The 13,784-nt window shown below is 43.7% G+C and overlaps 1 protein-coding gene across 9 annotated transcripts in view; it reads right to left on the bottom strand.

Moving 5' to 3' along the window:
* Positions 1–3,131: 3,131 nt before the first annotated feature.
* The window catches only part of LOC112216786 (kinesin-like protein KIF21A), a 59,134-nt gene continuing 48,481 nt past the window's right edge, over positions 3,132–13,784 (bottom strand). For 4 of the 9 annotated variants that reach the window (XM_042300066.1, XM_042300073.1, XM_042300072.1 and 1 more), the window contains 15 exons: positions 13,292–13,436; positions 9,238–9,432; positions 9,004–9,105; positions 8,604–8,769; positions 8,292–8,312; positions 7,508–7,571; positions 6,974–7,025; positions 6,573–6,763; positions 6,056–6,271; positions 5,714–5,850; positions 5,300–5,474; positions 4,865–5,023; positions 4,335–4,623; positions 3,862–4,061; positions 3,132–3,590 (listed from right to left, as the gene is read on the bottom strand). In XM_042300066.1, coding sequence (XP_042156000.1) covers positions 3,533–3,590; positions 3,862–4,061; positions 4,335–4,623; positions 4,865–5,023; positions 5,300–5,474; positions 5,714–5,850; positions 6,056–6,271; positions 6,573–6,763; positions 6,974–7,025; positions 7,508–7,571; positions 8,292–8,312; positions 8,604–8,769; positions 9,004–9,105; positions 9,238–9,432; positions 13,292–13,436 — 2,170 coding nt within the window. In that variant the 3' untranslated portion in view covers positions 3,132–3,532. The remainder of the gene's footprint in view (positions 3,591–3,861; positions 4,062–4,334; positions 4,624–4,864; positions 5,024–5,299; positions 5,475–5,713; positions 5,851–6,055; positions 6,272–6,572; positions 6,764–6,973; positions 7,026–7,507; positions 7,572–8,291; positions 8,313–8,603; positions 8,770–9,003; positions 9,106–9,237; positions 9,433–13,291; positions 13,437–13,784) is intronic. The other 5 variants (XM_042300071.1, XM_042300074.1, XM_042300067.1 and 2 more) reach the window with 4 other exon arrangements.

The raw sequence follows: 13,784 nt of genomic DNA on the forward strand, positions 1-13,784 counted from the left end.
TAAACTTACATAAGGTAAACTTTTTCTCCAATACTAAATATAAGGGTTGATATTAGTTGGCAAGGGTCTATACATCGACATTATTGTGTTTTGATGCATTTCTAATACTGTTTAAGACTTTTTCTGGTAGATGTTTAAGACCCCTTTTCCATCTGTTTATCCAGAAATAAAACCTTTAATTATGCCACATTTTAAGATGGAAAATGGTTGAAAAATATATCTATGCCTTAATTTCCCCAAAACATAGACTCTTTCATTTGACACCCAATTTGATTTACTCCTATGAACTTCACATACGTATTGGTGCTCATGGGTCCTTTCCGATGGAAATGCCCCTCATCATAACCCATGACCCCTGTGTACTGAGGGGCAGAATATCTCCCTGACATTTCTTCCCTTATTCTTCTCGTCCCTCGCTCCATCCTCCCAAGCCTCTCGATCCTCCCCCAGCAGATGCCAGGAAACTCACTCTGGCTGTGTCCGAAATGGAACATTATTCCCTGTATGTGAGGTAAGCCTTGCTATATGTGGTATTGACCCTCTCACTGTTTCTCAGTCTAATCAAGCTATCTTACTCCCTCTCTTGGTCAACCCTTTATTCCAAAACCAAATTACACAACCTGTGACTCGACATAAGAGTATTGTAGAAATATCTACAGACACTGAAGAGATGATTCAAGCAATGATTCACAGGGTCACACACACACACACACACACACACACACACACACACACACACACACACACACACACACACACACACACACACACACACACACACACACACACACACACACACACACACACACACACAAAGAGATATTGGATGAATGTAGCCAGTCAAATAATCCCTATGACAGAATCCCCCTGACAAACCCATATAGGTTGAGCTAAGAATAACCCCCAGACAGGAACTCTTATCCCACGTAGACGTTATTGAGGTCGGTGTGTACATCGATTTACTATGAAACCGTACGAGTACCGTCTGGGTCCTGCTGTTAGCTTGGGATAAAGAATGTTAGATATCTGAGAAACAGAGAACAGACCAAGAAACCTTATCAGAATATGCTTGACAGTGCAGTAAGAATCCATGGTTGTTTTAATTAAGAACTCTGATGTTCAGCGTTTTTAAAATGGAAATAATCACATTGATAGAGAAATAATGTGTTGACGAGACCAATACACTATGTCAGATTGTGCTGACAGTGCGGTAGGAGTCCTGGTTGTTTTAGGAACACCGACTTAACTCTATATGGCTGGGCCACACTGTATTAAATATACAGTAGCTTGTGGTGTCTGGAACAGTGTTTAGACATGGAAATATTCCGTGGTACCGAAGTAATGCAGTGCTTAAGGTGCAAGAGATTGTTCTGTTCTTATGGTACACATGAAACTCTGATGCCCCAGTTGTTGTACGTTAAATACTGATTCATTCCCATCACTTCTCTTCTTCAGGGGATGTACGGAACTACGTAAAGGAGCATGATGATTCCACCTGCAGTGCTATCAAAAGGAGAAAGAAGCTAATGGGAAAAGATAAGGATGTCATCGTAGTTCCCCCTCAATAAATGTATACAATGTCGGTCACCTGTGTGCCGACGTGACCAGCGACCCACGATGAGCCCACATATGTTGGGTCAAGGGTCGCTGGTCACATGCATACTGTAGGTAGGCACACAGGTGACATGCAGGAAGTGTGAATTCACAGGTATGGAGAGCATATCGTATGGTTCTTACCATGCTCACCGATTATACCTCGGAACTAGGATATTTGCCTATGGAATTCTTGCAATGTTTTTTTAATCTTTGCTGCGAACAAATGAGCAAAAGACCCAACCAAATATATACGCTTAGAAAGCGGGTTGCTTTGCATGCGTTTATGAACATTTGCAATCCCACCTGTGCTATCTCCTGTCAAGGAGAGTGGTTCATGGACATGGGATAGAATCGTTTTCCTGCAACAAATTAAAAAGTGCTAAAGACTGAATACCTACCGAAGGACAGGAGGAAGGAAAACAAATCTCCCGCACCCAAGTTAGTGAAACTCTGTTTTGAAACCGTGTCATGTTTCCTAATGTGATACTTACTGTATTATACTGACACCAATTGGTGGCATCATGGCAACACACATCTCCACGTTGAAATACATAACAGTTCATGTTGTTTTTGACAGACGCAATTTATTTCCACACAGCATCTGACATTAGAATCACTAGAAAGTCGGAATCTGTGCACAAGATGTTCACGAGGAAGAAAAAGGGATTCTTATTTACATAAAGATGTGGTCATATAACCTATGACATCCCAATCTAGGGATCCTGGGCTAGTCCACACAGATTAGGTTGTGATACTGTACTATCTACAGTATAAGATTGACAGGCACTGATAATAACACACACCTCTAGAGTTTTGTTATATTCTGTTCCTGAATCAGATTGGGGGAAGGGCGTACGTGGGCACAGGAAAACTAACTCAGATCTGTTTTATTACTAGGTATTAATGCACTGCAAATCCGTGGATACAACCAATAAACTGAGTTGATTTAAGATAGGGCATACGCCTGTGCACAGGTAACCTCCCTTTACTTGGGCTCTGAAACGATTGAAGAAGGCCATTGGATACAACATGAAATGGAAGGTCAGAACTTTGGAGGTTTCAAAGTCGCCGTGAAAACACACATAAATGCAAACATTTTGACAGGCCATTTTCGTAGTTTGAGGTTTGAATGTACTTGTATGATGCAAAGAGAGTAAGACCACTGCAGAGGTACTGCACTGTGCACAGGCAAGTGAAACGGAATGCATTGGCTAAAGATACTCATCACAGCCCGTTGACTATCACAGAGAAGGTGTTGTAATTTGGTCACACACACAATCTGCATTAAAAGCAACACTTGAATTGGGTTGAGCTGAACCTCCACAATCGCATTTGTAGTATGACGACAACACACCCTCATTGAACTTTGTTTCTGTAGCAGAGATCAGCCACACCGTCCCACACCACTAGTTCACTGTGCTATTCCCACTGAGACATCCCTATTCCCCACTAAGGCTATATGAGTCTCCCATAGGGTTTGGCAGTAACAGCTGAAGTAAGACCAACCTACATAGGGCCTTATTAAAAGACCCCCCTCCCCTCCTGACACAGAGAGATGATTACATGCTCTGTAGCAGAAGATTCCTCTACGATATGATAGGATACAGCTTGAGACAGAAACACAGGCATTACACTGGAGTTTCACAATTCTTCAGGTGAATTCCATGACTGTTGTGCTACTGTCCTCCAGCCTTGTTGACGGAATGTCTTACGTTGGTGAACTCAATTAGTCATCGGTGTGTCTGGGATGATCTTCTGCCCTGTGGCCAGCTTGGAGGTCCTCCATCCATGGATCATTGTGCAGAGCAGCAGTAAGTAGATTGAGTAGTAGATCCAGCAGGCAGCAATAGATCCTTAGGGCTGTGGTAGATCCAGAGTGATCTAGTAGATCCACAGCGCTGTGTCCAGTCACAGTCCAGAGGTCTTGTTCTCAGTGTCAATGGATCCCTTCCTCCAAAGAACCCTTTGCTTGCCAAATCTTCACCGTCCGGTCACTGTCACACAAGAAAGAACATGAAATCACTGGATCAACATGTGTATCAGAGGTTTGATTATCTCTCTCTTAGGTTAAACTATGACTTTGTTATTATAGTAACAGTGGGTTGATTTACTCAGAGGGTTAGGGTCAGGGTATGATCTGGATCATGGTCAAAGTTAGGAGATATATTCTCTGAAGGTAGGGGTTATGGTCAGGTTTGCCGTGAGATTTCGCTGCAGGCTCCTATGGCATTCAAGGGTGATGTTAGGGTTAGGCGTTAAACTCACTCTGAGGCAGTGAATAGCTGGCTGCTGTTGGTAGCCAGTCCATTCACAGGGCTGTCGTGTCCCCTCAGGTCTCCTAGCGGTGCCAGGGTATCAGCGTGCCACAGCTTCAGCAGACCTCCCCTGTCTGCACTCAGCACTACCGGGCACCCTGGCACAACACCCAGCGCACTTACCCAGTCAGAGTGGGCACTCGCCACCTGCTGTGGAGGAAGCAAGTACGCACTAGGTCAAAACAGGGCTACAAACTGTTGAAAAATAACTCCTTGGGACAATAGATTTTGTTTACTACCACTACTGGTCTTACAATGATGATAATGTTTCAACAAAACACTAAACAAAACAAGACTTGATGCTTACAAAGCAACATTGCAATGTGAAACTCGCAGCTATCAGCTGATTGTGTTTCTGAGAGCCTTGTCTTCTTTCAGGTACTAGCAGTACAGTATATACAGCTAGTGTCCAATAGGTCCCACCTGTACTAGTCGTTTCCGGGACAGGTCCCACTTCTTGATGCAGTAGTCTCTGGAGCTGCTGTAGAGGCTGTCCCCCTGAACAGCCAGAGAGACTATACCCTCCTGGTGTGGCGGATCAAAGTTGTGACAGGACACAATGCTGCCCTGGACACCCTCTGTCACCTCAAACATCTTCAGGGTGTGGTCCTTGGACCCCGTTAGGACCATGTCTTGACCGTTGCCCAACTGGTCGACGGTCAGACACAAGACCGGGCCCAGGTGACCCGTCAGCTTCCCAGTAGACACAAACCTAGAGCACAAGGTCAGAGTTCAAGGGTCAGGAAGAGTTCAGATCTAGGAGTCCTCGGAACAACTAAAGATCATACTTGGGAGAAATGATTCAGCGTTCACTATCTATATTTTCTTCGCTACATTCAGCAACCTGGGCCTGTTTTAGTGTACACAATTCCTCTCCTTTCATCTTCATTTTGTGCCACCTCCAGTCCTTACTTAAACTAAATACGATATTCAACTACTCTCTCCATTCTTACTTCCTGAGGTCCCACATGCGGACTGAGTTGCCCGAGGCGGAGTAGAGGTAGGATCCCGTGGGGTTCAGAGAAATCTGGTTGATCTGGTTCTCTCCTGGAGGGATGGACAGGGACCTGAGAGACACACAGCTGTCCCCTGTACTCACCTGGCCCGACGACCTGCGACACACACACGCACGCACACACACACACACACACACACACGCAGTCAATACCATGTCAATGGGAATGACATTGTGTAAAAGTACTTTTTTCAAGTAGCAAATTAAGAATCTGAAGTTCCCTGGGCTGTGTTGGAATGTGCTAGAATCTCCTAGAATGTGTTGAAAAAGGAACTGGCAAGCTCAACTCCAACTTTTGACATAACGAAAGTCTTCGGTTTCTTACTAGAGGTGTATACATATACTCTTGGTGTTTGTATCTATATTTACTCACGTGAGTGTGCGTATGCACTTGGCAGAGTCTCGGATGTCCCAGACCTTGATGTAAGCGGTGGAGACAGTGAAGACCAGGCTGGAACAGTATCTAACAGACACCACACTGCTGGGATGATCTCCCAGAGACATGATCTCTTGACCAGTCACCAGGTTCCACACCTTACACGTACGATCTGGCAACACACACACACACAGACACAGGGGTGTGAAGTCAATAGTTAGGGGCAACGATGAGTGTTGAATACGGCAGAAACAGCATCAACCACACCAGAGAGCTAGACGAAGCTAATACCAGATAATATGACTTACACTCATCTGAGCCTTTCAGATGTGAGAAGTCTCTAGGGGTCATGGTTTAGAGGTCAAGGGTTGTTTTTTTGTTTCCGAACATTATAGAACTAGAGAGCTGTACCTTTAGAGCCAGTGAAGAGCAGGTCATCAGTGCAGTCGACACACATGACAGGTTTGGTGTGTCCCTCAGTCACATGGACACACTGTAGCCTGGCAGCATGGCTGATCTTAGGGGATGACACAGGGTTGACCACCCCTCTATAACAGGATAACAGGGACAAAAGACAATGTGTCAAGTCTGTTAGGACAGTGGTTCCCGAACTGTGTGTGTGTGTGTGTGTGGGGGGGGGGGGTGGTAGGGGAGCCCCGAGTGAAACACAAGAAGTAGGTACAACTATGACCATCGTGACGTCATACGAACATGACACATGTGGCAAACATTGTGAAGTGGTGTGGCTCTTACGTTGGTTTGGTGTCTGTGATTTTGGTCTTCTCTGTGGCTGTGGGCGTGGGTATGTGCGACTTTGTCTCTCTCGCCGGGTGACCCTTTGGGTCCATAGGTGTCTGTTCCTTGATGTCTAAAGGGGGATGTCCTCCCTTCTCTAGCATCCTCCTGCGTGTTAGAGGCGAGCGCTCCAGTGATCTCCTCTCAGCTCCCATCGAAGACCAGGCTCCAGATCTACACAACACAGAGACAGACAGACCAGCGACATGAACAGTTGAAGTGATGTGCACCGGATGATCAGCTGGAGTCACACACATCACTGAAGGTTACAATGCATTCCGGGTCAAGTTAAACATTCTATCCTTTTCGTGCCGATGCACTTGTTCTTTCAACAACGACACGGTTAAGGTGTGAAGCCTGACCGGTCAAATTCACGTTCAGTAGGTAAGGATTTACTCCAAGTATCTGACTGTATTTCCTGTACTATAGCTTTAAAAACAAAACACAAAGACATTCGACCAACATAAGGACTTACAGTCCAGCTATCCGGGAGGACAGTGCTGAGGGGGGGATAGTGAGTTCCCTGTCCCTGAGATGTCCTGCTACTGTCCCCATGTCCCCTGTCCCTTCCTGGGCGTCTGTCGGGGGTAGCAGGGGTGCAGAGAAGTCAAATTCACCACTCCCGGCATACAGCAGCTCCATCTGCGTGGTTGTTCTTCTGCGTGCCTGTGGTAGTGGGACCGATCCAATCAATCAATCTATCAATCAATCTATCAATCAATCAATAACATAACCATTCATAAAGAGTGTTTTGCAAATAGCATTTGTCTCAAAATGCTTATCAGTAACTCCTTTATTTTAGACGTCATGAAAATGTAATTAAAATGGCGTTTAGAGAAATGCTTTTACGTGTGAAAGTACGTTAGACGACTGTACCTTCCTAGGTTTGGCCTCTCCACACAGCTTCAGGAGGTCAGAGGCCAATGAGCTGAAGCAAAGACGGAGGGGCAATTGACATGTTTATTTTATTTAACTAGGCAAGTCCGTTAAGAGCAAATTCCTATTTACAATGATGTTACTCATAGTCTTATTGATAAGTTTGTTGATGGGCGACCCAAATAAAGCACAATCATACATTAAAGGTGGAATCCGCAGTAGGAGAAACAGCGCCACTGTCCAACCCACAGCCACTGTTATTGTTTTTGTTTTGTTGACAAACTGGAGGCGAGGAGCGCGGCCCGACGTGGTAAAAAAAAAAAAACGCCGTACATATTCTGCTGTTCTATGGCGCGTACAATGATGTCCAAGGGGGAAAAAACTGTGTCCGTTGTTTGCAGTAGCTTCTTTGTTTTTGTAATATTGCAAACGGATGTGGCAGTTTCCCCATTAAGGATTCCAGCTTTAAGTGATGAAATTCAATATTTAATATCCTCATGGTCTTGTCTGAGTCAAATGTTGTTCTTTTTTTACCTTCCCTCTGTGGCTGGGCTGGCGGTAGAGGACTCATCACTACTGCTGTCATCTCCGTTCTCTGCTTGAGGACAGAACCATACAGCACACCTTGTTACGCTGGACCCTCAGATACACAACATGCCTCAGTTACTGCATGGTCGGACATGGGGTAGCTGTGGCTTCACAGCATGTTTTCAAATATCCCATTACAAGCACTAAACTTGTGTTACTTTACTATTTAAACTGTTAAGAGGATGATCACTTTCAAAGCACATCTACAGTCTGGATATTCACAAAGAAAACAAATGCCTACGTTGTTTTCAAACTAATGCGGCAGCAGCAGCAAAACAATAGTTTGAATTCAAAGAGCTCTAAGGTGCAGGGTTCAAAGATCAGAGGTCAGGTTAAATACATCAGGGGTCAGAAGGAGGTCAATAGTATAGTACACTGACGTTTTCATTTTATGGAGGGTAACTTAGTAAAGGTTGTAGTTGGAGTAGTACTCTAGTTAAGGCCTGAACTTCAGGTTTGCGTGGGGGCCAGGGTTTAAGCTATAATGCCTATTCTTAATTTTCAGATCGTCCTGAATGAGTCCGCTGAACAGGAGAAAGCTAGACATCCACACAGAGGATGGGGAGGGTCAGACAGGGAAGTGGGAGACAGGGGACAACATACCACCTCATGCACCTCATGGCAAAGTTACGTTCTCAGGTTAGTCTTAAAGGGGAGTTTTAGAGGGAGGAGGGACTTTAGGGGAGACCCATGGTCTCTGGGATCAGTCAGTCTGGTGTCTGTTACTTACCCACCACTAGGTAACCTATCTCTGTTTGAATTCAGGGTGAACAAACAGGGGGAAAAAACAAAGAAATCAAAGTCAAACAAAAGCTAAAAGAATGGAGACACTTTATTTTACAGTCCCGTTTCTGTGGGTATTTTACTTGTAGGCTATTTACTAAGAGAATACGTAATGGTACATGTTTTACTGAATCCGAAAGAAAAACAATATGGGAGACATGTTGTGAATGTCAGATAACACAGTGGACTGTAAAATGAAGTGTAGCCAAAAAATGATGAACTGAAAAGCAGTGTGTTTATACCACTGAGCCATCTATACCTTGCAGTGCGTTGCCCAGCAGAGCGTCCAGCTCAGGGTTGAGTTCAGCTTTCTCCTTCAGCATGTGGAACAGCAGCTGGTTCTGAGTGGCGCTGTTGATCTCTGTCTGCTTCAGCCTGCCCTCCATCATCTTCACCTGGGAATCCTTCTGGGCAGCCTGCAGACCCTGGGAGATGCACGTACCAGTAAAATCATACATGACAAACACACGTAAATGCCATACTGACATCAACAGAGTGTTGTGACATTTAGTCCACAGAACAGCAGACACGTATTGTTTAACTCTATAATAAACATAGTGTTTTAAAAAAGGTATAAAGTTGGTAGATTTACAATACCCCGAATGCCGCTTAATCGAAAGGGCGAGAGAACTCAGTAGGGGAAGGTGTACTGTGGTTACCTTGTTGATGGCCATGTGCAGGAAGTGATCAAGCAGGAAGCGGGCTTCTGATAGGTTACAGGAGCTGATCACCGCAGTAACCTCCACTGTGTCTCCCTCCTCCTGCATCCCAACAACATCACAGTCAGTCATAATAACAGTTATGAAGAAAATGTGTGTGCTGGCGTCAGCTGTACTAAGAAACTAGAAGGCGTCAATTTCCTGCAGAAAATGTGCGTGTTTGCGTCAGCGAACCTTCGTTTCCTCCATCTGCATGATGTTGGCCTGACAGTCAGCGATGCTGTCGTTGATGTAGTCGATGTTGGCCACCAGGGCATCTATCTCCTCGTTCAAAGACTGGATGCTTCGGTCCGTGTCGGTCCCCTCTGTGGCGATCTTCTCCCTCTTACGAGACACCTTCTCTCTTCGCTTGGTCAGGTCCTCACGTTGCTGTAAGAGGCAGGGAGGGAGGGAGAGAGGTGGAGTTCTAATAAAATTGTCTCCAAATTGCATTCCTTTCTACCTATTGCTCTACAATCTTAGAAGTAACGGAGCTTGGAGGAACCTTTTGGGGTTCTAAAAATTGACACACAGGGGGAACCTTTCCAGGTCACAAAGGTTCCTCGAGGAACCCCTCTGAAAAGGTTCTTCGAGGAACCCCTGTGACGTGAGCCATATCTTTTCGCTTAAGTGTCACAGATGGACACTTATACGCTGATACTGGGCTGCCTGTGTAAAGGTTCAAACAGGAACGTTTTTGTGATGGGACGGATACAATTCTTTACCTTTTTAATAATATAGAAGATTGGAGACGTGGCTTATTGGAGAAGTGGCTTTCAGATATTTATTTTTGGCCACCCGTAAGAGTAAATGTCATTCCTGTTCATCATATAAAGTTTGTACACAACAAAGTGAAATGTTCCTTAAATGTTTATGCATATTGCATATTCTAATATAACAACAAGATATCACAGCCTGACTTTATGTCAGCGTCTATTTTTGATGAGTAAACTGACTCCATCTCCTGGTGATCTGTGACAAACGTGGTAAATTAAGGCACATAGAAACAACTCTAGGGATAAGTTTAGGCATTCATTCTGACTGGTTAAGTTAAGGTTGGGGATAGGGTTAAAACCTTATGCATCCATCCTGAATGGACTTGCTTAACCGTTGTAGACAGATGGCAGAGTAGTCTAAGCCTCCGGCTCTGTAGACGGCGTGCTTTTCCCGCCCTTTTTCCCCTTCTATCTAGCGGTTGGTTTTGATGCCACCTCCTGAGGTCCTGGGGACCTGCACAAACGTTGAATTTCGCTTTAGATCTGGAGTGATCCCTCTGAATATAATATGAACATTTCTGATTACATACGCTGCTTTCAGAAGGTATTCACACGCCTTGACTTTTTTTCACATTTTGTTGTGTTACAAAGTGGGATCGAAATTGATTTAATTGTCATTTTTTTGTCTAGACAAAATACTCAACATCTTTAAAAAATGTAATTAATGGAAAATAAAACACTGATATATCTTGACTAGAAAAGCATTCAACCCCCTGAGTCAATACATGTTAGAATACATTTTGGCAGTGATTACAGTTGTCAGTCTTTCTGGGTAAGTCTCTAAGAGCTTTACACACTTGGATTTGACAATATTTGCTTATTATTATTGAAAGAATTCTTCAAGCTCTGTCAACTTGGTTGTTGATCATTGCTAGACAGCCATTTTCAAGTCTTGCCATAGATGTTCAAGTGGATTTAAGTCAAAATTGTAACTAGACACTCTGCAACATTCAATGTTGTCTTGATAAGCAACTCCAGGTGTATATTTGGCTTTGTGTTATAGGTAGTTGTCCTGCTGAAAGGAGAATTTGTCTCCCAGTGTCTGTAGGAGAGCAGACTGAACCAATATTTCCTCAGGATTTTGCCTGTGCTTAGCTCTATTCCGTTTATTTTATCCCCAAAAAACTCCCTAGTCTCTGCCGATGACAAGCATACCCATAACATGACGCAGCCACCACCATGCTTGACAATATGAAAAGTAGTACACAGTAATGTGCATTGTTGGATTTGCCCCAAACATAACGCTTTGTATTTAGGACAAAAAGTTCATTTCTTTGCCACTGTTACATCTTCTCCTGCTCCTCCCCTCCTGCGTACGACGTCGCCAGAGTACTAACCACCGGTCCCGGGACTCATCATTACGCACACCTGTTAATCATTATGATTCACACCTGGACTTAATTCATCATTTGCTCCCCTTTATATGTCTCTCCCTTATGTTTTCTCACCAGTTGGTATTGTTTTTTGTACCGGCATGTAGCCTTATGTAAATGTCTTGTTACTATTTTTGTTGTTTTATTAAACGTTTCACCTGCACCTGCTTCCCGACTCACAGCTCCGTTATTGCAGCCACATTTTTTGCAGTATTACTTTAGTGCCTTATTGCAAACAGGATGCATGTTTTGGAATACTTTTATTCTGTACAAGCTTCCTTGTTTTCACTCTGTCATATATGTTAGTTTTGTGGAGTAACTACAATGTTGTTGATCCATCTTCAGTTATCTCCTCTCACAGCCATTATTTTAAAATCACTATTGGCCTCTTGGTGCTAGACTGAGGGACCTTACAAATAATAGTATGTGTGGAGTACAGAGATGGGGTAGTAATTTAAAAATAATGTTAAAAATGATTATTGCCCAAAGAGTGTGTCCATTGCAACTTATTACATGACTTGTTAAGCAAATGTTTACTCCTGAACTGTAGGCTTACCATAACAAATGGGTTGAATACTTATTGACTCAAGACATTTTAGCTTTTCATTTTTGTCCCCTTTTTCAATCTTGTCTCATCGCTGCAACTCCCCAACGGGCTCGGGAGGCGAAGGTCAAGTCATGCGTCCTCCGAAACATGACCCGCCAAACACTTTCTGAAGGCACTGTAGAGCCATGACAGTCACCCGAAAGCAACGATAACAAAGTAGTCATAAAGTAGTAGCATTAGGATTTGCATATAGACGGGCTACAACGTCACGAAAACAAGGGGTGCGCTTCAATGGGGCAGAAGGCGGTGTGTTGTTGTGCCTCTGGACGGCAAGAGAGCCACCGTGTGGGAAATCATAGATGGCTTGCTTCAGCTAGTTTCATCTTGTTCTTGATACTATGTCTTGTTTTGAGGTGTTTCGACTGATGTCACGCCTATGCTAATTCACTAGCTAGCTAACCAACAACTGTAACTATGTGTTTGAGAGACAACGTGTGCTCGTTAGACACATTTATTTATGTTTTCAATAAACATTGGAGACTAAAGATAGTTGACATGTTGTCAACAACAACCCCGTCCGTTTTGCCGCATAGTTGCGTACGCATAGTTTTTTTTTACAAAACAACCAACCCGTCTATATGCTCGTGAGGAACTCACACACGTCTGTAAACCTAATTGAAGCTACAAAACTATCCGTGTTCAACTTTAACATGGGACGACAATACAACAGAAAAGACGAACGGAAATGATGTTTCTTCCCACGAGTGGCCAAAAAGAACTATCTGAAGCAACCACCTTACTAAGCCAAGCTCCGCAGTCTTCGCATCTTGATAACCCAGCATCAACAACCCAACCTGGCCCGTTTTAAAGAAAACAACCTGACTTAGTGACCCAAATGCCTGCAACCCAGCAATTGGGTCATCCAAACAACCAAGCATTTTTGAAAGTGTTGGCTAGGTTAAAGATACTGTAGCTAGCTAGCAACCTAAGCCAACACCTACTAAGTATCATCAAAAACACATGGCATTACCATCACAATAAACTTTTCGGAATTAAAACAGGAGGTGTGACAGTATTATTCAACATTGGTATTAAAATGGTAATTGTTTACAAGTTGCTTGCTATCCTATAAAGCCATCGGCCAAAACACAATGTTCCTCTTCTTCTGAGTTTGGCAGCACAATAAATCCAGCGACAAAATAAATTCCAAGTGCCCTACACATGCCGACAAAAAGGTCCCCCAGGTTCCGCAGCTAAATTGAATCATTCAAGAACCACTCAACTAACCAATGGTGCAAATATGAACCCATTGACTGCAATGGTTCACTGAGGAACTCCAGAGTTCCTTGAGAATCTCCAGGGTTCCTTGAGTCACCCTTAATTCTAAGAGGGTAGCCAAAACGGCAACAATGATAAGTCTGTATATACTCCCCTGTCGGTTTTTGCCTTTTTCCACTGGCAGAGAACCATGTTGGCATCAGTCTGAGAGGAATACAGTAGAACTGGTAGTACTACAGTAGTAATACAGTAAAACTGCAGTGGGTTTATTTCACCTTGAGGAGGCGGTTCATATCAGCCTCCATGTTGGAGATGGTCAGCCTCTGCATGATGATGTCAGTGATGCGTCTCTCCAGAGACTGCCATTTAGCCCGGGCTGTCCTGGTGGTGTAGACGCTCCCCATCCTCACCGGGTGCTTCCTGATAAATGGAATTCAACAGAGATCATTGTACAGTACGGGCCAATATATTACTGAAAAACAAAGACTAGGTGAGGAACTTATTGTTGTCCTGTTTCAACTAGAGTAGGAGTCCTTTCATGCACACCAAACATATATATATATATACACTACATACATTTGTCACACGCTTCGTAAACAACAGGTGTAGACTAACAGTGAAATGCCTACTTATGGGCCCTTCCCAACAATGCAGAGAGAAAGACAATAACACAAGGAATAAATACACAGTGAGTAACGATAACTTGGCTATATACACAGGCAGAGATGGGCAGTATTTTTTGTTACATATATTTGAAATACATGTTTT

This window comes from Oncorhynchus tshawytscha, linkage group LG17 (assembly GCF_018296145.1).
Source record: "Oncorhynchus tshawytscha isolate Ot180627B linkage group LG17, Otsh_v2.0, whole genome shotgun sequence".
In the NCBI taxonomy this organism is placed as follows: Eukaryota; Metazoa; Chordata; class Actinopteri; order Salmoniformes; family Salmonidae; genus Oncorhynchus; species Oncorhynchus tshawytscha.